Source organism: Gadus chalcogrammus, chromosome 20, assembly GCF_026213295.1.
Source record: "Gadus chalcogrammus isolate NIFS_2021 chromosome 20, NIFS_Gcha_1.0, whole genome shotgun sequence".
Lineage (NCBI taxonomy): Eukaryota > Metazoa > Chordata > Actinopteri > Gadiformes > Gadidae > Gadus > Gadus chalcogrammus.
The window spans coordinates 9,893,148-9,917,993 of record NC_079431.1 but is presented as its reverse complement, the minus strand read 5'-3'; the positions used below and the strand labels follow the sequence as shown (position 1 = coordinate 9,917,993).

Sequence of the window (24,846 nt, the reverse complement as noted above, 5' to 3'; positions counted from 1 at the left end):
GCACTGTCAGTTTGCTGTAAGGCTATCAAACTGATATCTAGCAATGATAGTGTGGTTTCCAGCACAGCCGCAGTGTAACTACAGTGTGGACACTGCAACTCAGTGGAATTTTGTCAAGCTGACACGGACAGATGTAGCAGACGTTGGGTTTACCCGGTGTAATGATGTAACTATTAAAAAGAGGAAGAGCATAAATTCAACCCACACACAAGGTCAAGCCTTTTTTATTTTTTTCAATTCCCTAGAAACCTATACGTACAGTATTATTTCTACAGTTACAATTCCCCAGACTATACCGACTTCAACTCTGGTGAAGGAGACAGCCTCTGTTCTTTTTGAAAGGTTTCAATGCAGAACCAAAAACGAAATACTGTACGTGAATTTACAAGCGCACAATTCAACAACCACCCAGGTACCCACCCACCAAACCCTCGCCCATCAACCCTGCTTTTTTCAAAGCATTGATGCCAGGCCCATGAATAGATAGTCACCACAAGCAGCTGGTCGCCCCTTCTGCGACAGATTGGCAAACAGATTCCCTCTTGTGTTGTCAACTCCTCCTCATCCTCCTCCTCCTCTCCACCTCCATCACATCTGCACAGAGCAGAAGGTTCAGCCGGGGTCCGTGGCCCACACTGGGGGCCAAGAGGGGATGAGCGTTTGGGCCTTGATAGATGGGCGACTTGAGTAAAAGGCCTCAAACTGTAGACCAGACAGCTCAGTCTCTTTCTTTTTTTCTCTCAGCCATGGAAGTCTTAACTTGAGAAAAGATGATTTCAAGTAAGTTCATGCCATTCATCAGGGAAACATTTTTGTCCATTTCCAGAAATTCTTTTCCCATTAACCTTTTAGACCCGGCTGCTGGCTCATGATGGATGGTCTCGTTAACAGCGGCTCCAAGCCGGCCGTAATGAGACAGCCATGGACATGGGATGCAGACCCCTGACTCAAGAATAGACGGAATAATACATTTGCTTGAAAACGATCTGCATTCTACACACCTGCAGCTTTGCCATGTGCAGACAAAGCTTGTGACGCTGACACATTAAGATATGCTACTTTCAGATGAGGGATGGAAGTGTGGGTCATTTCCATCATTCACGTCAGATGATTAGGTTGACTCACCTCTGATGACTGATCCCATCTGGCCAAGGGACCATAATGTATGCAGACTGACACGACACAAAGCTAACCCTTGTGTCGATCATTTTATTTACAGTGACTGGCATCAAAAACATGTTGGAGCCCATACCCTGTGTGTCTTATTCATATGATTAACATTGGATGGTATGGAATAAACGTGAATAAGATTGAGAAAGACAGAGGGAAGTTCAAATGAGTTCCGGATAAGGAGACTCAAAGGAGTTGCCGCCACCAAAGATGCCTTCTTGCTACCGTTCTACACGAGATCTTTGTACAAACAAAAACAGACAAAACCCCCTCTCTTTTCTTAGTGTGAGTAAGTGCACTGTACTGTCTGCAACAATGCATCACCAGGAGCTAGCTAGCTCTCACCGCTTTGAACAGCAAACCCCAGCAGGCGCCGTTACAGGGTGTTATATTCTTAGCCCTTCGACTAAAATAAAAGTGTTCAATGATTATCTTCTTAAAAAAAATTCCAACAGATACAGCAAGGTCAAAAGGTTTGCACTTTTTAGAAGTCTAGCGATTAGAATTGCAGTCTTCTTCTGTGGTTTTAGTGACAGGGACACCAGAGAAGCAGTGCATTTTTTAACATTTCTGGTGTGATTAGTGTCAAGGCAAGCCATTATCAGTACTCCGTTCCGGTGTGCACATCCCCACAACAAAGTGGAGAGGTCGGAAGTAAAAAGAGTAAAAGCTAAATAAATATTTCCAGACTTCAAAACCCTTCATACGAACAGGAAAGTATAGTTGTATATTTATGACAGATATTTCCACTGACAAAGATCAAATCTCCCCTCATGCTTGACTCAACACAGAGCCAACGGTACAAAGGTTGATTTCCCTCGGTATAGGAAAGAACGCGTTGGGAGATCGGGCTAGTGTCGCAAAGCGTTACGATTCCTTTCACTTGCTGTTCCCAAAGTATAAGCAACCATGAGGCCTGTGGCTAAGAAATAAATAGGAGTAGCAGAGAAAAGGTTAAGAGTTTACCTTTTTTCCTTGAAAGGTAGAGCAGAGTTTCAGGGAAAGAACCATGCCTTTTTTTCTTTTCTTTTTTCTCATTTCCTGGCAAATATCAAATCTTTGAGTTTCTCTGAATGTCTCGGAAATGGAAATGATCTGCTCCTAATTTCATACACAGGCTTGTACATGGGCATTTTGTAAAGGTGTTCCATACTCTCTTTTCAAGTGACACCAACTTACTGTAGTTTGAAACTATATGAACTACATGATAAAAAAAATGAAAAACCGAAAAAAATACTGTTATTTAACATGTGCCTGAAAACCAGATTGAGAGTACTATGTTAAATAAGGAGAAAGAATCACTGTTATTATATATTACAATCAATCAGTTGTATTTATTTATATTTTGGACACCTTGGGTCTGTTGCTCATACTACCATTTTGTGTAAATGCAGAACTTTATATTCATAAATAAGCAAGGGTTTGGCTGTTAAAACACACATACAAATACACACGCACTACGCCCGCACCCTCCCACATAAAAAGCTGGGGTTAATCAATAGTTCAAAGAAAAAATATGGAAATTATAAATTGTAATGGTTCACCAAACCTAAGCGTGCCATATGTTGTGTATATGTAAATATATCCAAATGTATCATGTGTATTATGAACTCTGAGGTGGAAAGGAAACTGTGTATTATTTATGGAGACAAACACTATTTTGTTAAATAGAATTGAAAAGAAGTGTTATTCAGCAAAATGGGTGGATGTCTTTCTTTACCCTGTGTGTGCGTGTGTGTGTGTGAGTATGTGTGCATACACATAAACAAAACACTAAACACAAAAGCTGCTGGACATGAAGTAAGAATTTTTTTAACATGTAGCGCTATCCTAGTGACTAAAGGAAGAGTCTGCAGTGCAGAAAGAAAACAACCAACAACAAATACTGCACAAGTGGGCAATTCTTCTCTGCTGACTGCAGAGGCATTCCTGGCATCTCAATGCACAGGAGTGTCTGCGCACAAGGCCGTCTGTAATGCATACCGCCACCCAGATACCGGACAGCTAAAAGAGCCAAGCTCATCCATTCCCATACCTGCAACAACCATAAAATAAGACAAGGCCAACAAAAGACAAATTATGTTTGGAGACTGGAACTATGCCAGTGTGGACCCACCCGATAGGCAGTCTCAACAATGAGAACCTGAATTGGGCGAGTACATCATCTCTGTTGTGCGTAACCGATTGAGGCTCATAGAGTGAGAAAGCAAGAGATTTTAAACATAACTTTATTGAAACATTGCTAATTTTACATTGATCCTTGTATTTTAGATAATTAAGCTGGTACAGTAGATTAAACTTATCCTAATCAATTTAAAAGAAGTATTTCACCATCAACTAAGAAGTGTGAGGGTAAGAGAGGGAGGAGAGAGTAAGAGATATAGAAAAAGATAAAAGAATGAAAAAGAGGAGCAGTGTCTAATCCTGTGTTTTTTGGTGTAGTGCGAGTGAGTCAGAGGCCATTACTCACCAGTTCATTTCCTCATTCCATTTCATTACCAGTCAGCTGAGGCTTCTGTCCTGTCCGCACCACTAATTTCCCCCCACCCGCACGAACCCACGCAACCCCCCGATCATGGACGGGAAAAGGGGGAAGCAATTTAATGCAGCATGCCGCAATCAATAGCAATTAGGCGCATCCCAGGCTAATACCATTGAAAATGGCTTTTTGGAAGATCGCCAGTAGAAGACCTTGGGAGTGCACAGGGACCCCTCAGACACAGACACACAGAGTCAAATAAAGTTTGGTTGCCTTTCAAGCGCTATTGGCAAAGGAGCAAAACAGAACAATAAATGCGGTATGTATTCCCACTCTGCGTGGCAATCAATATGTTTGAGGGTTTGGACAAGAATAATGAATGGGAGAGTTAACCCTTTCTGGTGAGCTACTGTTATAAAAGCTTTTTTACTCTGGCATCCACTGGTGTGTGCGAGAGCCAAAAGGTAATGCACAACATTTTAAGAGGATTACGATGATTTATGTTTTATTTTGAATTAATAGTATATCTCTTCACACATAATTTGTTCAAAGTGTAATGAGCACCATTCCTCTTCTGAAACATGCATGGACACCATGAAACAAATACAACCTTACTCGACGTTTCTGCTGACCACATATAGACGGTAGACAGGAATATGTTGTTCACTCCACTACATAGAAATTCATATTTCTATGTAGTGGAGCATAAGGTCTGTCAACAGTCAGAAGACATAGCAGACCTCCACTGTGGCTGGCCAACAAAACAAATCCACAGCTGAGGCTTGACAGTGCAACATCGTCCACTCCTTACGTATCTCTAGTATCTCGCAGTCAAGCCCACAATCAACACAGACGTTTCAAAGAAACGCTTGCAAAAGAAGAAAGACAGTGCAGAGTCAGTCTCCATATCTCTATGTTAAGAATCTGGCACCGAGAAGTAGGCAGTGAGAGTCAGTCTGACCATCCCCGTGTTACGACTCGGGCACGGAGAAGGAGGCAGTGAGAGTCAGTCTGACCATCCCCGTGTTACGACTCGTGTTAGGGGAGGAGGCAGTGAGAGTCAGTGACCATCCCCGTGTTACGACTCGTGTTAGGGGAGGAGGCAGTGAGAGTCAGTGACCATCCACGTGTTACGACTCGTGTTAGGGGAGGAGGCAGTGAGAGTCAGTCTGACCATCCCCGAGTTAAGCCTCGGGCACGGGGAGGAGGCGGAACGCGGCGATGCAGTCCACCACCCAGGATGCGGGTGTCGTCCACACCTTGCCCCGGCGCCGCACCGCGGTGGCGGCTGTGTTGTGCGGCGAGGCGTGCGGGTCGTACAGGATGTACTGGGTGCACAGCGCCTGGTCCGAGCCCGGCGCGGCGTGGTAGGCCGCCTCGCTCACCGTCTGCGTGACGTCGCTGTCGGGCTTGGGCTGGCGGCTCAGCAGCTGGCCCCCGGCGTCCCGGAGCAGCCGCAGCAGCTCCTGCTTGGGCGGGGCGCCGAAGGAGCCCAGCAGGAAGAAGAAGCAGCCGTCGAAGAGCGGCGGGAGCTGGGGCCAATAGAAAATCAATACGACAAAGCCATGAATAAAAGAGGGACGGCGGGAGGATTGTGCAGCGGACAACACGGCGAGGAGGGGGGGGGGGGGGCACGAGACTGGATGTGTCCGTCTCCGCTGTGCTGATGGATGGGAACTAGTAGGGGTGGGTAGGAGAGCCCGGGAGACAGACAGACTGACTGACCTAACGGAGTAGATGTAACATTGCTGTTTGTAGCTAGCTGAAAAGACACATCGTTCAATCGTTAAAAAAAGTCAAAGTAAGTTTAGAGTTTGAAAGTCAATGAGTGTCTGTCTGTCCGTCTATTTTTTTGCAAGTCTATTTTCCCAGGATCATTATCAAGCTAATTTAGAAATTCTCTGGTTATATTTTATTCTCTGCCTTTGCAGTGTACACACACCTACGTGTGATACTTTTAGTTTTCAGGCACACTTTCCTTTAGGAATAAAGGCACTCAACTATGCATTTGAATTGGGGGGGGGGGGGGGGGGGGGCTGCTAAAAGCAGACAGGGGTGCACAAAATCCTAATTAAAGACAAGAGGGCTGTCCAAAAACGCCGGCAGGTGAAAATTACATGTGGACGCTGGTCCTTAATGCTGAGTTAACGCACCTCTCTCATCACTCCCTTGCAAGGCCATTGCCAGCAGTGCTTAAATGGGTGGCTGTCTGTGTACAGCTATTGTATGCATATGTGTGTGTTTTTTGTGTGCTTGTGTGGGTAATGTCTCAGCTAAAGAGACAACTCCTGGTTCTCCTGAGTCAAACACTGCAGCACTCTCCATTTAAAGCAACGATGAATTGGGGCCACTGCGGATGCCCCGATTTATTTACAGCATCAATGAATTCAATTGTTTCTGGTTTTAAATTGGTTCTCTCCTGAGTTCTCTCGGCCTCTCTCTCTGACCCCCCCCCCCCCCTTTTTTTCTAAAAAGGTAAGCAGTTTTATTGACTCACGATTGTGACGTATTACCTCGTGTGCGAGCAACAGTTTTATAATTACTGCTGCTTATCTATGGGGGGGCTGATGGACTTTGCAATGAGAGGAATAATGTTAAGCAAGCAGGGATGACTACGAAATGTAATGCTGAAGGTGCCAATATCTGGTCTCTCAGGTGTTCTCTGGTGTGCTGACCGAGGTGGCAGCGGGTTCATCGGAAGGAATATTTCCCTCAGGGATTTAAATGACTAATATGTGATTGTTGATGTTGCTAGAGAGGCGTTTTGACAAAGCAAATATACTTTTGATGCATCCTAAAAAAAATAAAATAATGTCGACCGTCCACGATATTATACTCTAAATTGTTATTCCCGTCGCTCGAGAGCCAATATCAACCCGACTCTTCTCAAAGTCACCGGTTTTATTCGACGTGTGCCTTTCATCACACATCGGATAAAAACACTCCCCCTAAAAAAGCAGACATTGCAACTTTTTGCGATTACGGACAGCCAGTGCAATATAGTTACGGCGATCACAATCATATTGCGATACGGTCATCCATTCAATAAGATGTGCAGCCATCATGCACATAATTACTGTTTGCCCCCGGGCTGTTCCTTTGTCCTAAAGAATCAATATATACACCCATGCGTAGATTAGCATACACACGCGTGTGTCTCTCTTAGACCCACCAGGTTATACTTGTTGATGCGACCCTGTCTGGGCCCGCCTCCGGCCTCGTATTCCAGCTCCGGAAGCCACTCCCCCGCCCGCAGGCACTCCCTCACCCCTGAGAGAAAGAGAGAGAGAATAATAAGATGATCAAGGAGAAGTTAGAGGCGTATAACTCGGTACATTCGTTTGGTGTACGACGCGCGACAGGTCAACCACTGATGAGGGGTGATCAATTTAACTGCGTGAGGCGGTTGGACCAGGGGTGGATGACCGGCAGAGAGGAGGATGGGGGCCGAGAGTGGATTGGTGACACAGAGCGAGATAGATGGTAGTAGTCATTTGTTTTCCTCTGATGATGGGTTGGGAGTGGCGAGCCAATTATTGTGCCAGCTGAGTAAGTGATTTTTAAAAGGCCGTTTCTATCCGTTACCGTTAACATGTTGTAAAAGGAGATGGATCCATAAATAGAGACTGACTTAACAATAGCCTGGAAGAGCAGATTAAGTAGACGGCCTGGTTGAACAGACAGGTGCGTCGGTTTTAGGAGACACAGAGAGAGAGAGAGGAATAGCTTCTCTAAAGGGAGAGACAGAATGACAGTCCGAGAGAACCGGAATGAGAGAGTCCGAGAGAGAGAGAGAGAGACAGAGACAGAGGGGAAGAGGCCGAGACAGAGCAAGTAAGAGTCAGAGACAGAGACAGAGACAGAGAATAATAGAGTGGGAGAAACGGCTGAGGCATAATGATGCTAATGATGCCACCACGCCATAGCATCACACACTGTAGCACAGTTCAAGCCTCCTCGCTGGGAGGCCAGGATCAGGATCAGAGACGTGCAACTGTCATGCTTTTCCCATCCCGGAGCAGGCTCGACTTTGTTTGTTTTTTTGTTTTTTTCCCAAAGACATGTAGGGAAGAGAAACTTGAGCTCTCAAACTTTGAAGGGAAAGAACAAAAAAGGGGGACTAAAGGGACGAGGCATGAGGAGACTTTCAAATCACCCAGCCTCACATCCCCAGCGTGTCACAGAAGGAAACTGAAATAAGAAATGAAAAATAAAGCAGAAAAGCTTTTTATGCTGCTGATGTTGACAGTAAATGCAGCCATTATCTTTGCTATAAAAGGGAAGAAATAAAAAATGGCTGCGGATTTATCGTAGTATTCTTTATATTGTGCAATATGTGTCAATCAAATTGCCATTGTGTCGGGGTCGGTCGCAGCGACTGCAAGAGTTGTTGTGCGATTTATTAACCAACGGGTTGAGCTTCCCGTCAAGTCCAGTTTATCTGCAGTCTGCCTTCACACACAGCAACGGTGTCAATGGGTTTCATACTTGATGGTACCACCTAACCTGAATGCCTCACATATACATAGAAAAGACTCCCTGAACCCAGTGGGTTAAGAAACACATCGAGACCCCCCCACTGCAGGGACGGCAGAGTGCAATAGGACATAAAATACACAATGAGAACAAATCGTAGCATTTAAACTAAAGGTTTGCTGGAAGCCGCTGGGGATAAAAGCTTCTCTAATGATGGAAGGCAAAAACAGCTTGAACCTTCTTGCAATGGCTGCGATGAAAAACCATTGTAAATCTACCTAATGATAGAATTAAAATGATTAAAGCAAGGAATCAACTGTTGAGCTGCCTTTATCGGCCTGGTTTGATGGCAGTATTTCATGCGCCCCTGCCTCATTATTGAACTATTAAACAAAAATAAAATTGCATGGGAGGGTGTTATTCAAATTTATATGGTTGATAAATAATGAATGATCAACCAATGTAATGCAATGTTCTTCAGAATTTCTGAAATGAATGTGCGTTTAATAAACACTACTCATGTGGGTCACATCCCCAGATGGGTTCAAGACCAAATCATTAGCGATATTAATGGCTGTTGCCGGAGAAGTTGCAGTGCTTTTCAGCAAACAGAATTAGAGCAGGGACCCTAAATATATAGGAGAAAACCTTTACTCGCTTACATTGTTATTTAACTCATCAGTCACCTCGAAGATGCTGATTTACTCTCCATATTGGTGAGAATGGTGCAATTATTTATCTGATGTGAATTAAACCAATCTTTGATGCATTCATTTTCATTTCTCTATAAACGCTCACTAACTCACTGGGTGACGACGAAACGAAAGGCTTGGAGGTTTCAGCTCAAGCATGGCGTTCATTGCAAATGTTTTATTTTGAAAGCAGTCAATTATTTACCTATTGTGAATAAAAGGCAATCTTTTATGGTTTTCATTGATATTTAACTATAAACACCCACTTACTCCCTGAGCTAGGGGGAAGATGAGATAAAAAAAAACTTGGTTGCTTCATCTTCAGGGTGGGTTTCATAGCAAATGTTTACCTTTGAAAACGTTCTCATTCACAAGGTGAAATCAAATTAATCAAATGTCTTCATTCGCTTTGGTGAGGTGTGAAATCTCTATTTTGAATATAAAATACCCCTGCAAAGTAGGAAAAAGGAATAACTGGGCGTCCCCCAAAAAACCGGGCAAACAACAGGAGAAAGATATTGCAGCAGACTAAGTGAACCATAATGTACAGTATACTAGTATTGCCTAGGAAGACGTTATCTTTCTGATGTCCACACTCAACAACATGCAGCACGAGGCCGTGTTAGTTTAGGGACAGATCTCTCCTGCAGAGGCATGGCTTTGCACTGCAGCTCACTGCATTGTCATTGTGGGCAAGGTGTCCGAGAGATGTCCCATACGACTTCAATCCGAGGAGGGAGTGGGATGTGGTGACTCACCGTCACAAATGGTCCACAGTACACATCCTCTCAGCACAGAACTGTTGGCCGCTCAAGACAGGGACAACGATATCACACACACACACACACACACACACACACACACACACACACACACCTCTCTTAATCACCACTTTCATGTGCCGATGGCCTGTTGCTCCCATGCAGGGGAGAGGGGAGATACTGGGGTTAATTGTTCTGGACGATATGCTCGGTCCAGTAGCCAAGTGCTGAACACTCATTTGCATATGCGCTAATGCCATTCTCGCTGGAGCTGCGGAGCGGACAAACCATGCGTTTGCAGCATCTCAAGCTTTCAGCCTAATTGTACGAGTTCACTCCTTGAGCGAGGGGTGTGTGTGTGTGTGTGTGTGTGTGTGTGTGTGTGTGTGTGTGTGTGTGTGTGTGTGTGTGTGTGTGTGTGTGTGTGTGTGTGTGTGTGTGTGTGTGTGTGTGTGTGTGTGTGTGTGTGTGTGTGTGTAGTGAAAATTAAAGTGAGTGCGTGCATACAAAAGCTGGACAAGTATAGGAGGACATCCTGACATCCTCCGTTTCTGGATGAACTCTTCCAGAAAGAACAAGCCTTGGATAACATGTGCATCCCCATCAGGCTAGTCTCGGTCACCACCAGGTCAATGATAAAGAGGAAGCAGCTAATAGCTGCAAGGTGAGGCTTACCAGGGATGTACACCTCTATAAAGTGTGATCCTCTACAGAATGGTGTTTGCACATACACCGACAAACACACACACTCTCTCTCTCTTAGGTGTCATCACAAAGAAAGGAGAAGGATGAGTGCAGCTCAGGGGAACTAATCACGTTTCAGACAGAAGAGGGTTTGTGGGGGGGGGGGGGGGGGGGAGGCCTGACTCGCTGTGTGGACAGCAAACCTATTATGATGGGCAGATCAAGGAAGCTGGCAGTGTCGACACTAAAAGCCCCCTTGTGTTTCGCATCGGCCGCTCAAAATGGCAACCAAATAAATGGTGCGATGACATGGTGTCATTCATTAAGCCCGTTTTGTCCCTAATCATACTATTACCCCACCAAGAATGCTTGGATACGATGATAGGAAAATTACAACTTTCCGCCAGATGTGGTCCGGTTGCAGCTAGGAATTGTATTTTATATGTGATCCATCTCCACGGATTAATTCAGAAAGGAGGGTTGATCGAGTCACAGCGAGAAATTTTTGCAAACTTTCAAAATGTAATCTCATAAACACACAGAGCATTTAACAAAAGTGATGGCTGTAGTACTCCCCTTCTCATGCATGAAGAAAAACTCTGCTACTGCAGCTTCAGATGTCTCTATTGCCCAACAATGTGGCCTTGCAAATCAACTGAGATATAGTAGGCAATAGGTTTGTTAAGGCACACCAGTCACCCCTTATCTCAGATCGTGATAATTTCCAGACACACAAGTTGCCACGGCCAAACCCCAAGCAGATACTGAAGCTCCCCTCGACACATTGCAATGTGAAACGCAGTTAATTGACGGCGGGAGAAAGGGCTCAACTGCGAGCACAGGCACTCTTCCACACACACACACACACACACAGTTGACAAAGATGCAGCCGCAACCCAATGATGTCCGCTAAGGCAACACTGACAGATGGATATCTTCCCCTTCTCCCCTGAAGCTAGCTGCCTCTCAACATCTGCTCGTTGTTGAAAACAGAAAAACCGTAGTTGAAGGATGTCAGAGAATAGAGACAGGCACAACCGCATCGTGTTCTGTTGATGAATGCATTGTGGCAGGAATACCACAACAATAAGGAACCTAGGTCTGCCTTTTTTCCTTCTTTGGAACCCGTTTTAAGTCAAGTGACAAAAAGTGAGTTGGTTCTCGGCATCTCCTAGAAATTTTCCCCAAAACACAACACACACAATATTTAATTCTTAAAATATAAAAATGAATAAATAAAATCTATGTGAAGTAAAAAAGGAATGTTTTTTAAGTAATTGCCTACAGTTTGGTTTATACAACAAAGGCTTACACAGAAAATGAAACGCCTGTGAAAGGGATGGACAGAAAATGGAACAGGATAAGTAGTGTTGCTGAAGCGATTATTTGAGGAATCGATTGTTCCATCGACAACCTTTGATTTTGATAGACTGCCATAAGCAAACAGGTGTGTGTGGGGGAGGTTATAGGTAGTATGGGCCAGGGTCTCCTATACTCACAGCTGTATCCTAGAACCCAACAGCCAGCAAGAACTCCCTGGAGACTGGAGAGGGTGGTGGGTGCAGGACCATCTGGGACCACCACATGGCTCACTGGAGAGGATGTGGGGGGGAACAAGTATTAAGCTATTGAAACCTTTGCAAGACCTGCATGGTCGATAGAGCCACATATGTTGTGCATTGTATTACATTTATAGCAATCCATGTTGATAAAGTTGCATTTGATGATTGACCCTTTGAAAAGGTGTATCAAAACAGGACACATACACAGGTGTAGCTACTACCACTAGGGGTGCAGCAGATCAAAAGCACGGACAATATTGGAATGTTTCATGTTACAGGTTATCGGACATGCATCTTAGGAAATAAAACTGCATGTTCCAGGTTATTGGAACTTGTATCCAATACAAACACCGTGAATGAGCTACGGCTGGAATGAAACGTGGTGCGATTTATATATATATATATACACCATATATTACCAACTAAGTGATGCTTTTTTCACTAATCTGGTGCATAAAACTGATGAACAAAATAGAACTGAATCACAATATATGAAATATTCAATGCATTATAATTTGCCCAATATATCTAGTCGACATATAAATGTTATCAACTGTTAATTATATGTTGCTTTTTCTAGGTACCCAAAACCGCTTGTATGTGAGTGAGTGAGTGAGTGTTACACATCAAACACTACCAGTGTTGGATTGACAGGCAGCACCTGAGGATAAAGGATCATCTAAAGTGATGTTAGAATCTGTATTCAGTATAAAGACACCTCTCAACACGAAGAACAGAACACCGCCAAGCCCCGCTCAGAAACCGCTTCAAAAGGACATGCTGAATTATTAGTTCATAAAAAGGGAATAGCCGGCTTATTACCTCACTCAGTCAACAAGCCCCAGCAGAAGACAAGTAATATAATGGCTGTAATTATGACTCGAGGGCAAAAAAAAAGGAACAAAAAACATTCTTACATGCTGTGCTGATGTGTGTTAAATTTTCCTCGCCACGGGTTCAGAAAATGAAAGTTTCTCTTTAAAGCATCAACTGCAAACCCCTCCGGTCTGGCTAGCTCAGCGAAGAGTGAGCAAGTGCTTTTTCCTTTTTTCCCCCCCCACCAGCCATTAGTATTCTGTCGTCTTACTGACTGCAATTCCAAACAGCTTATAAAAGAATCACTTTAACCATTTTCTGCACGCCATCGCAAGAGTGTGGTGCGGATAGTAAGCTGCCATCTTGCTGCCACTACAGGGATATAAACATGTCTCCAAGACGAGGCATGAATCCTGATCTTTGTACATTACTTTTTTAACCGCGTGCAAGCGGGCACACACACATCGATTGGACAATCCCTCGCACACCTAGATGGTCATCAATAATTACTGCCACATCCTTGGGTTTTGAGCCTTGTGAAGATTTTAGTAATAGAACATTTGCGAAAAGAAACTAAATTATCAACACTTGGTGAATGCCAGTGTGCCTTTCGGCAACAGTTTTTGCAAGCATCTAATATTTGTGTGTTTTAATAGTCACTTAGCAACAGTTTCCTTGCATGTTAATCAGGGAAGCACAAATTAAATCCCAAGAGACCACTGGGCACACTGAAAAGGGCTTGCTAGAGAACACTTTCATGCAAGCTTTAGAAGGAAACTGGATGCCAGTTAATAGGATTATGAAAGAAAGAACCTTACACAATAAACCACGTGCTAAACATTCAAATGTTTACAATAGTTATATCATAACAATTGCTAATTTATCTTAAATCTAAGGTTTGAATCAATTTCATTAAGTAAGTTAATTAAGATCATTGCCATCTATAAAATGTCTTAATTGCTCAAATTAGTACCAAGTGCTGCATGCAGTTTGACTTTAGGTTTTGATGACACTTCAAAGAACTTTTACCTGAGCCTGAAAAGGTTTCGACTTGTTTCATTCCCAGCAGCTGGGCCAGTTTGGCCAGCTGCTTCTGCTGGGTTTTGGAAAGCTTACTGTCCAACACAATCATCTGCTCGTCCCGTTTCCCATTGGAATTGATCTATGGCAGAATACAATCAAGTCACAGGTGGAAGCGATGCAAGCATTGGATGTGAAGGTCATGCAAGAGCCAGAAAGGGCCACTATGTATCTGATAAAGACATATTATCATTAATCCTCTTGTTTAGAGGATCACTTGGCCAAGCTTATACTGAAGGGAAAAACAGAAACCGCTTTATATCTTATCGTTTAAGTTCCCAATTATACTCTGCTGTTATTAAATGCACTCATAACAGACCCCTGTAAATACAGAGGCTCATTAACACTATAGATAAATGCGGGGGGGGGGAACAAAAACTGCTCAAAGAGTTGTACAAAAACAGTTTCTTTAATCTAAGTGTGCCTCCAGCTGTTTGAAAAGGTCAAAACACATAGTTGCAACTTGCAAGTTATTTAACTTCAGCAAAACAGTTTAAATCCTGCACAGTGCGCTTTTTTTTTATGCACCGTAATCGCCACCGTGAGAGGGCAGAGCTGCACCAACACTTTCCTTTTTGACTTATGCATTTGCTCATGGTGCTTTATTATAATTAAGCCATCACGCCTTCTGCAGTGGGGCTGCATGCTCCGCCAGCTGTCCTGCAGCTACGCCGCGCCAGGTCAAAGTCAAACTTTATTGATAAAGTACATTTCACGCACAGCATATCACAAGCTGCTTGCGATACGTTGTAAGAGCTAAGTGAGCTGAGCTAAGTGCACCGAGCGGATCCCACTTCAGACTCACCATAGCCAGGTTGGAGGGAGAGCCGACCAGCAAGCGGTCGCTGGGCTGGGGGGTGACAGGGCTGGACCTGAATACCTCGCGCATCTCCAGGCTCAAGGCGTAGTCCGCCGGCCGCTTCCCATAAAGATTACTGAGACAAGATCAAAGAAAAAGGAATACTTTACACGCTAGGCACATGAGCAACGCTCGACGAATACCAGCAGGCACGTTGACATCCTATAGCAGTACACAGTCTATATATTATTCCATGTGCTCATGGAGCTGGAAATGGTGGAAAAATGTAAGACCAACAAGAACCAAGCAACGTTTATTTAAATTTCCATTTAGTTGAGGAACAAGAGATGTTAAACAAAGTCTGGTGTTGATTTGGATCTGAAAGGGTCGACTGGGAATTTGCAACTTTGTGTTCGGTAAATATCCTCCAAATGGTTTTTCGCTCAGATTTTATAAATTGATATTTACGGGCGCCCACTTTCGGGTTTATATTCCCATGATGTCTAGCTTTCCCGCAGTTCCTAGCCCTGACGATAACCGCAGAATACTGACTGAGCCATTGCATTATGGGAACAATCGCATACAATCTCAAAATAGCTGCATTCGTCTCTTATGTTTCCATGCAACTTATTTATTAAAATATTTGTATAGATATACATGATTCAGAATACATCTGTGTTCTGGAGCCTACAGTCCTTTTAAGAATATAACCATAGTTGTGTGAGTGAACTTTTTAGAGGTGGTTTTACAAAGACTTAAGGCGGGCAAAAGACAGCGTAGCACACCATAGCACTGGCATCTGCAACGCAGTAAGCTACTGACACACAAAGATGAAAGTGCAACCCGGCTTTCCCTTTGTGTCACCGTGCCGTGTGTTGATCAATGAGCTCATCTGCCAGAAAGACAGATTCCCTCAAGTGTGACAAGCGAGAGACCCACGGTCACCTTGAGGGAGTGAAGGGAAGAAGAAAGAAAAAAAAACACTCTGGGAGGAAGGGAATTAGAGGAAGCGAAAGAAGCAGGAAGCAGGGCCCGGCAGGTTGTCTGCAAGATTAGGCGTCAGCAATGATAACACCAGGGGGACAATTAATAGGACCACTGGTCCATAAAATATTTCATTTGGATTCATACTCACAGCATCCCCCCAACCCGCCCCTCTACCTCCCCCCCGCCGCGACACTATCACAATCACAAACAAATGCAACACACACACACATACACACACACACCTCCTCTCGGTTTACGCAGCGTGCGCGCCAATTGATATTACATATTATTTTATGAAAAGGCAAAATAATAGGCCCCGGGAAAAACCCATGGGCATTCGGGTGGGGGGTTGGGGGTAAGTCGGTGGGAATCCATTCACGAAAGCTGTCACATTTCTTACATGCGTGTAGGAGTGAAGCTGGAAGTGTGCCAGTGGACGGAAGTGTATGCGTGTGTCTGTGTGCGATTGGTAAGGGGAAACAATTTAATTAATGAACCTTCGTTCCCCATCTTGAAATGAAAAGGGATGGCAGTGAAGCAGGAAACCGCTTGAACACTGAACGCCGCCAGCCAACCTTAAACTAAAAACACACTACTGACGCGCATGATAACTTCATAGCGATGTTGTTGTTGGTGGTCTCCCCCACCCCCCAATCGCACAAACACTGCTGTCAACTGTGCGACAAAAAAGGAAAACATGGCCTCTGATTAGGGAATGAAAAAGGAGGAACATTTGGCACAAAGAGAGAGCGGGTGGGTGGAAGGCAGGGAGAGAGACTCATGCAGTGTACAGAAGAACAAACAATCATCAGGAAAAGCCCAGAGAGCCAAGGGATAAGTTTGAGATGAGGTTTTTGATTGCACAACACACCCGAGGTCCAATCAGGTATTCACATGTTGAGCACACCACCAAGTAGTCCTAAGGTACTTCGTACTAGGGATACACCAATAAACATTTTGGTGTCTGTGTGTATCAGTGTCTATGTGTATGTGTGCGTCTACTCTACTTAGGTGGATCAATGTTTGCTTTGCATATCATAACCAAGGACCTCTGGGAAAAGCAAAGACCGCTGGTCCTAATTTGAGTTCAGCATTCTGCACGATTCAGTGAAGCGAGGCGTAGCGACTGCAGCGGGGACTTGAATGAACCGGGCACACATCAGTGGATACGGCTATAGCTGGAACATGGCCGACCATGACGCGATTAATACCGTTAATGTCATCAAAGCCATTAATGACAACACTCTGGGGATTTCCCAGGCAATTCTGGATCCCCGTTATTACAATACGTAGAAGCCATGTCTAGCCATGTCATGTAGCCTGAAAGTGAAAAAAGGTTGTGTACGCACTTGAATTATACAATTGAGATAGCGTAACATTCTCAAAAAAACGAATCGTTAAAAACTATAATTTTACAGACTGGATTTATTCTAAATTACTTTATGCTAACAAGCACTTAGTAGGCAATTGGGGATTTCTACATGATATCCAATAAGCCGGCTGTTACAATTAGAAAAAACCACCATGTATTTACCAATAGATGAAAAATCCCTATTTTTCACCATTAAAAAAGGTTTGTGTGTTTAGTGGCATCTAACGGAACCGACTTGGTGGGGGGGGGGGGGGGGTGCCACCTAGATGCCACTAAATCCTACACACAGCACTTTAACTGGATGAAGGGCTGTATCGGACATTTAACTCCTAATACAGCTATATAATACTGCTAAATCCTAGAGCAAATGTGGAACACACACACACACACACACACACACACACACACACACACACACACACACACACACACACACACACACACACACACACACACACACACACACACACACACACACACACACACACACACACACACACACACACACACACACACACACACACACACCTCTGTCGGTGACCCGGACCGTATCTGAAAACCATTTCCGATCTACGAGCCATTGAGTTGCCGTCTTTGTACCAATCAATCCATTTATTGCGTTGGAACAACCACTCCGTCTAACTGCATCCCGAGCAGCCTTGCTCCGGCTCACAACGGACGTGTGCCGCTTGTTTGTCTTGCCGTGTGCGTGCGAACGTGCACCCGTGTGCGCGGTGGAATGAATTGATGGCGCGTGGCAGACAAGAACAGCATACATCTCGTCAGCGGCATCATGACGGATCGTCCCCGGCGGCCTGACCAGCCGCCGGCGGGCGGGGGAGGGGTGGTGGCGGAGCGCAGCGGCGGCTGACTAAGTGCTGTCAGCGGCCCAACAGCCATCAAAGTGACGAGGTCAGAAGAAATATATAAATATATATATACACACACACATATATATATATAAAATTGATTCTTTCTTTTTTTTTTTTATATGAAAGACAATTAAATAGAAAACATGTGAGTCAAAGGAAAACAGTCCCGACCCTCGACCACGAATAGAGTAGGTTAGGGTGGACCAAAACCAGCTGCCCTACAGCGGGTACCCAGCTGAGATGGCCTCGGCTTAACACCCAACGAATAATGTGTGTCCCTGTGACACCGACCCCTCCGGCCCCGCCATCTGCCAACAGTTCTGCTAGCCCGCTGTGACCAATGGCGCGTTGGTAGGCATCATGGGGAGAGGGGGTTCAATCAATGGCCGCAGATTCACCCCACTTTTTTTTTCTTTCCTTCAAATGAATACCGCTTCACGATCAATCATAATCGGTATCGACAGCCGGGCGATGGATGGAGAGACCGGGAAATAGTTTGGCTTTCTCAAGAGGGAAAGCCCTTATATTGAATGAATGCTAAAGCATTTGCATACATATAGGTTACTGCATAAAGCATGCATAGGCTTCTCCATCTGAACCAGAACAAGGCTTTTAGTGGGCCTAGCATTACCCAAAAGAAGGAATTTTAGATATTCAGTGTTGCAGTTTACCCTTCAAGGAAACCTCTTGGAGCCAAGGAGGTGCCCAATGTGTTTTGTTCCCACGATGACCTTAATTGTGCGCACAACATATTAAATGACGTTGACAGAACTTGTGGCCTCAACATTATGATTGGTTCCCTCCAAGCATATCTCGAGACTCGGAATTACAAACTTCTTCTGCTTCAGCCGAGTAAAAACACATAATTTTCAGGCTGCGGCGAGATGAGGACAGGCGAGTTTGGTTCGTCGTACTCACAGCACGCTCTGCGAGGCGCCGTGCTGCAGCAGCAGCCTGGCGACGGCCGGGTGTCCGTTCCTGGTGGCGTCGTGCAGCGGCGAGTCGTTCTCGTAGCCCGGCGTGTTGAGCAGAGCCCCGCGGGCCAGCAGCACCTCCACCAGCGACAGGTGGCCCAGGTTGCACGCCTCGTGCTGGAACACACGCACACAAAGACTGTGTCACAACGCTGTCGTGGTGTGGCTGTTAAACAATCTGCATGGTTACACTGGGGAGTGGAAGAAAACGCTTTTGCTTTGTTTGACTAATTTTTCTTCAGCTTAGACATACTGATAATACTGAAGAAGAGTATGATGCTTTTTCACTTTCAATATGGATCCTTTCATTTTGAAAGTACAAAAATTATCTTTTTCTTATTTTTTGGCCAGGGCAGAAGGGATCATTTTCTGCATGAAATAGTGAAAGTCAGGAGTTTTTTGACAGCTGGTAGGATTTTCAAGGTTATCAGGTATCCACATGTACCCATCTAATCCAACCCATTTCCATGACGCCTGGGAGAAGTATTAAAGCGATCACAAAGTCACAAATGTTTGGCATTGAAAAAAAACATTGAACATTTTACTATGAACTGCATGCATTTTATTTCACACAAAAAGGGATTGAGGATGGAAGAAAGACTCAGTGCCTCTTGAAGGGAATAGCTCTATCTAGAGTGGGGCGGTGTGAAGCATCACCAACAACTATCCCCGCACAGGCTATTATTTTCATACCAAAAAGGTCAAATTTAGTTTGTTAAAAAAAACTAAAAAAAAACATTTGTTTTTACCATTTGTTTGGTCAGTTTTAAGTTCCACTCTGGAATGTAACCAAGCATCCTTGACCTATCAGGCGGTAGGGCAAATGAAGTGTAGCACACCAAAACTCAACAAACAACAGCTGGTTCCCGTTTTTTACCCGGTTGAATAATAAATGAAATGCCCAATACATGTCAGAAAGACTGCAAGGTAAGTACAATCATGGTATGAATGTCACGTAAGCCAAATAGTATGGTTGGCTCTTAACATACCTCTCCTGAAAGCATTTTAAGTATAGTTTAAAAACGGACATCAACTGGGTCAATGTTTTCATGTGCGTGTGTCTCACCAGAGGGGTCCAACCAGCATGATCTTTCAGGTTCGGGTCTGCCCCTTGGTCAAGTAGCTCTTTGGCAGCCTCTACATCTCCCTGCAGAGAGAGAGAACGAGAACACGAGAGAGAGAGAGAGAACACGAGAGAGAGAACGAGAGAGAGAGAACACGAGAGAGAGAACGAGAAAGAGAGAACGAGAACGAGAACGAGAGATGTCTGAGGTCAGTATTTGGAACCTCCAAGCCTAACCGCCTATAAACACAGCCTCTTATCCTAGAGCAACATAAGCGCTGCAGTTTTATCAATTGTGCTCAGCAGCAGGCCATTGATTACCTTGTCGAGGATCTAAGGAGGGATTAGGCCTATGTTTACACGGATTAGAGTACGAACATTTATGCTCCACGGGCTGGTGAATGCCCCACAGATCGTTTTGAGAATAACATCATTATGGTAAGGAAATTAAATAACAATAATGATAAAGAAATCAAAACTGCAACGGAGAGCTTCATACAAGCGTATCCAAGTGAATAACCAAACCGGAAATGAACCGGAGTAGGAAGAGACGAAATGTTAATCTAACGCTAAATAAATGCAAGAATTATTTTAAATCATTCAAACCTGCTAATGGGAATAGATTGTCTAAAATGGCAGCTATGTGTGTGAAATCAGCATACTAATCAAAAAGGCAGTCCCATTCATTGAAATACTGAGAAGAAAAATGACCATGTGAAAATGTCTATCTTATCTCCGAGTCCTGGTGGATATTAGCAATTCCCATGCTAGCACATGCTGACCTTTATAGCTGCTAGATGCAAGGGAGTCTCCCCCTTGTGGTTCCTCTTCATGACCGTGGGACTGGCCTGGAGGGAGTGGCTGCCGACCGGTGTGCGGGCGGGAGACCTCCTCCCGATGGAGCCTGGACTCTCTCCCTGCCCTTCCCTGGATCTGTGGGGGCTCTTCCCAAACATTAACCTCCCCAGCGATGGTGGGGTAGTAAGGAGGGCTGGATTTCCACAACCCCCGGTCAGCCTCTTGCTGCGAGGGCCGGGCGAGGTCCGGGGTCTCTTCGGGGTGCCCTCTGGGGGGTCGCATGCCTCAGATCTGGGTCTCTTCGGGGTAATCTGAGGGGAAGGGACACTGTCCTGTCTGGTAGGCTCCATGGGCTCGGGCAGTGTGCTATATGACGGCTGGACTGGGACTTGGGCCAGAACAGGAGGGATCCCTGCAGCTTCACGGCGGCCCTGAGGGACGCCCTCAATGCTCCCGCTCACCAAGACGGGGTTCTCTAGTTGGGGCACTGCTTTACCGGGAGTTTGAGACCCGGCCGGGCCCAGGAAGGACACTCTTTTACTGGACCGCCTAGGATTCCGCTCAGGTCTGCCGGCATGTGCCGACACTCCTACCTCTGTACCAATTTCCCACTGCTGGTTGATGGTCTCCAGTCTCTGCACCTTTAGTTTCCCTTTGCTCTGCTTGCGCGTCAGTCGCACGGTCGCCGCCGCCCGCTTCCTGTGTGGGCCACTTTTAGTTGGCCGCTTCCTGGTTTTCCTCGCATCGTCCCGGGTTTGTGGGCAAGAGGAGCCAGAGCCCGAGTCTTGAGAGGAGATGAAGTCGAAGATGGAGAGGTCCGTGGATTCCACCCTGCTGGTGTCAGGGTTTTGAGGGGTGGTCTCTGGGCTGGGTGCCTTGCTTGGCGGGCCGTCATCGGGGGAGGGCTTCTGCACCCTGCAGCGGACCTTGCGGCTCCGAGGACTGAACCAGATCTTAAAGTTCTGCTGGTGCTTCAGGATTTTTTCGTACCCGGGATTTGCTTGTAAAGGAGAAGGGGCTTGCTCTGTAAATAACAAGATGCATTTATTTTACAATCCATTATAATTTACAGAATTATATAAATTGACAAATCTATTTAGCATATGAAGTTACTGTGTGGCCCAGTTTATCAAGACAAGACAAATCCTGCAATAGGTAAGGTTTGCAATGCGTAATTAGTGACACGTCACAGAAGAGACCTGAACCAGAAATGTTGTATTTCCTAACATTTTAGAAAGAAAAAAAAAAAAGATGTATTACCACTTCACCAATAATCACATGCCACGCCAGTTTTTTTCACTTTTAGGACTGTGCCCTTCTGGGTTAAGCGCAGTCACTTAATTCCCAGATAGCTACTCATTAATTGAGCGATGGCGCCACAGAGCTGTCAGATGGAGGGCAAGGTGCAGGCACGGTCGCCACAGCAGCTTTGTCACGACTCAGATCTACTTGCAGGCCAAGACAGATGGGCTAATTGCAATGTATAATTGGTATCATTACATGGATGGCGGACGGGCATTCCGGATTAAATAACACAGGAACTATTCAAACACAATAATTCTGAGAATTAGTAAGCTAGAGAGGTAGAAGAGAAATTGCTCCTTCATCTATTTTTGGAGAGAGTTTGTGGAGCGATGATAATAATATAGGAAAAAGGATAGTAATAGAAAAAGTATCGCAAGGAGCATTACTCTTCTTACCTGTGGTAACTGTCGGGCTGAGCAGGGACTCTAAGCTGCAGAAGAGCTGTGTGATGTTGCTAAGATGTCTGTTGATCTGCAGGTCCTTCACCCAGGCAGGACTCTGACACACCACACAACCATCACCTGCCCGAGGGCCAGCACAGGATCTATTACAAAAAATTGTAAACACAACTGGATTTTATAAAACCCTTGGGTAAGATGAAAAAAAGACTAAACCCAAACAATAAACCGACAATAAGACAGCCAAACACATTTATAAAGACATTGTGACAAGTTGAAATACATTTCTGAAACCCCTTTGGGAACCGCCAACTACGCATATCGTGTTTAACTCATCACTTTTAGTTTAACCAGAATGTCTACAACTTTCCTATTAGACATTCTCTGGTTTAACATGGTGATTTGTGACACACAGGCACATTTGATCAAATCTGAAATGGCTCGATCGTTCAACAGCTATCCTGCCTTTTTGCTCGTTCTGCACAACCTATTATGATGGCCAACCAACTTATTTTGGTGCGTGCATATTTATTTGATCAACAAAGACACTAAAAGTTGATTTAGTAATGTTGTTTAAGTCGCAGACAACCTATAAATACGGTTTATGCCAACAAATGAACCCTAGGCTAAAACGTCCCGTCAGTGAGAAGGGAACATTAGATTAGACTTCATTCTCTAGCGGACTTGTTTATGCATTAACAGATGTTGACGTAGAGAATTCAGCATTACCTGCAAAGCATGTGCTCACACACTCCGAGGCACACCGGCTCTGTCACCAACCTGGAGCTGTGGATAAATAATCAAAATCGTGGTGAGAATATAATAGAATATAAAAGATCCATCAGGGAAACAGGCGACTGAGTTCTCCGCAGCGTTGACTATTACCATTTCGAGCAAAGTAGCAGTTGTCTAAAGTTGGCTACTGCCTCTTTAGTTTGAGTCCAGTCCCCTGTAAAGTTCGAAACCTCATCAGCCATATTGAAGGTTTCCTTTGTTTTGTTTCACGGTTATAAAATCTACGAGACAAGTTGACAACAAACACGAAGGATTATTCAAAATACTTCCTGGTTTCATCTTCTCCCGCCAATTTAAGGAAGGGCTACGGTTGCCATGGAAAATACGGTGACGTCAGTAAAAATAAAAAAGCCTCTTGAAAAGAATCATGATATAACAAAATATCATATTACTTTTCCTGATAATGGTTGAACATAGTAATTTAACTAGAATAATTATTAAAGTTTATTAATATATCACTAAGCCTACCGGCCACCTCTTATGTCACCAATCCAAGTTTTACAAAGATAAACGACTTTGTCTGTTGTGTTTTTTTGTGAGTAGGAAAATAGAAAAGTATAATATAGTTCCTTTTATATAAGGAAGCTGGAAAAATCGAATTTGTTTGTTCTCTGAGCCACTCTTTCTCAGGCTCTCTCTTGTGTGGCATATTTTTGGAGTTGAATCAATTTGGAACTTGAATGGAACATCGAATGTTTCCATGCGGACCTCTCAATGCAAAAATATGTCAGCCCAACAAAATAAATGATATTTGCAGTAAATCAATTGTAATTGTTTTTGGTTCGTCTTTTGTTAGTTTTTTCTATTATAACAATATTTATCATTTTAAAAAAGATACATAATATGTTTGTTTTGTTTGATACCTGTTCTTCTTATATATTGTATCCTTGTGCGTTTTCCAAAATGGAAATTACTTTATCTGCCTCTATAGGATTATCAGAGTGCTGCCATTGGTATGTTAACACTGTCTACCTTAAAAATAATGATACAAATTCAAATCAATTGTGGTCAAACATGGCAAAGCATTATGACGATGAGAAAGGCATGCACAGGAAGACAGCGTACAACACTTGTATTAAGTCAGATGCTTTATTGAATTATAAAAACATTCATCAATTTATTTTCAGATTAAAAAAACTCCTCCATAAGGCATTCCTGGATTCGTTCCTTCTTCTATCTAGTCAACCAAAAGTTATAATGAGGAAGAGGATGAAAATTGTCACAGATTATATGATTATTATGTGTGTGTTTGAATCTGGTAGCGCACATATGGCTAGATTGGAATGTAAGTAGTAGGAAAAATGATGTTTACTGCAAAAATGACAATTAATACACATAGACTTGTGATTCTGATTCTATCCGTGGATGATTGATCTGGAGATTTGATCTGGAAGATTGATCAAAGTAACATGGTTGTATGGAATATGGTTATTTTTGGAACATAGTTCTTGTACCCTTAGGATATACTATGCATAGGAAAAACTGCCGTAGATCAACTATTCAGCTAATAAATTATACCCCCCACCATAGAGAAACAAAATGTACATTCTATACGGTTCATTTTTGCCTTCATTATCATTGAAATCAACTTAAACATATAAACATGTCACTACCCCACATGGGGCAATTATGTAATAAAGTAAGATCTTTTTGTCCTTTGGCTAATGTGTGCTTTTGTGTGTGTCTGTGTGAACGCCGGCGTATGAACGTGTGTGTGTGTGTGTGTGTGTGTGTGTGTGTGAGCGAACATAAAAAATAAAGTA

General features: G+C 44.1%; 1 protein-coding gene across 1 annotated transcript; it reads right to left on the bottom strand.

The window, feature by feature from the left end:
• Positions 1–821: 821 nt before the first annotated feature.
• Positions 822–23,356, bottom strand: bard1 (BRCA1 associated RING domain 1). Its single transcript, XM_056580401.1, has 11 exons — positions 23,174–23,356; positions 23,018–23,074; positions 22,286–22,434; positions 20,570–21,609; positions 19,791–19,871; positions 18,669–18,841; positions 14,526–14,655; positions 13,670–13,802; positions 11,762–11,854; positions 6,822–6,919; positions 822–5,181 (listed from the first exon to the last, which is right to left on the bottom strand). The coding sequence occupies exons 1-11, from the start codon at positions 23,263–23,265 to the stop codon at positions 4,834–4,836; spliced, it is 2,394 nt and encodes a 797-aa protein (XP_056436376.1). The 5' UTR covers positions 23,266–23,356; the 3' UTR covers positions 822–4,833.
• Positions 23,357–24,846: the final 1,490 nt, after the last annotated feature.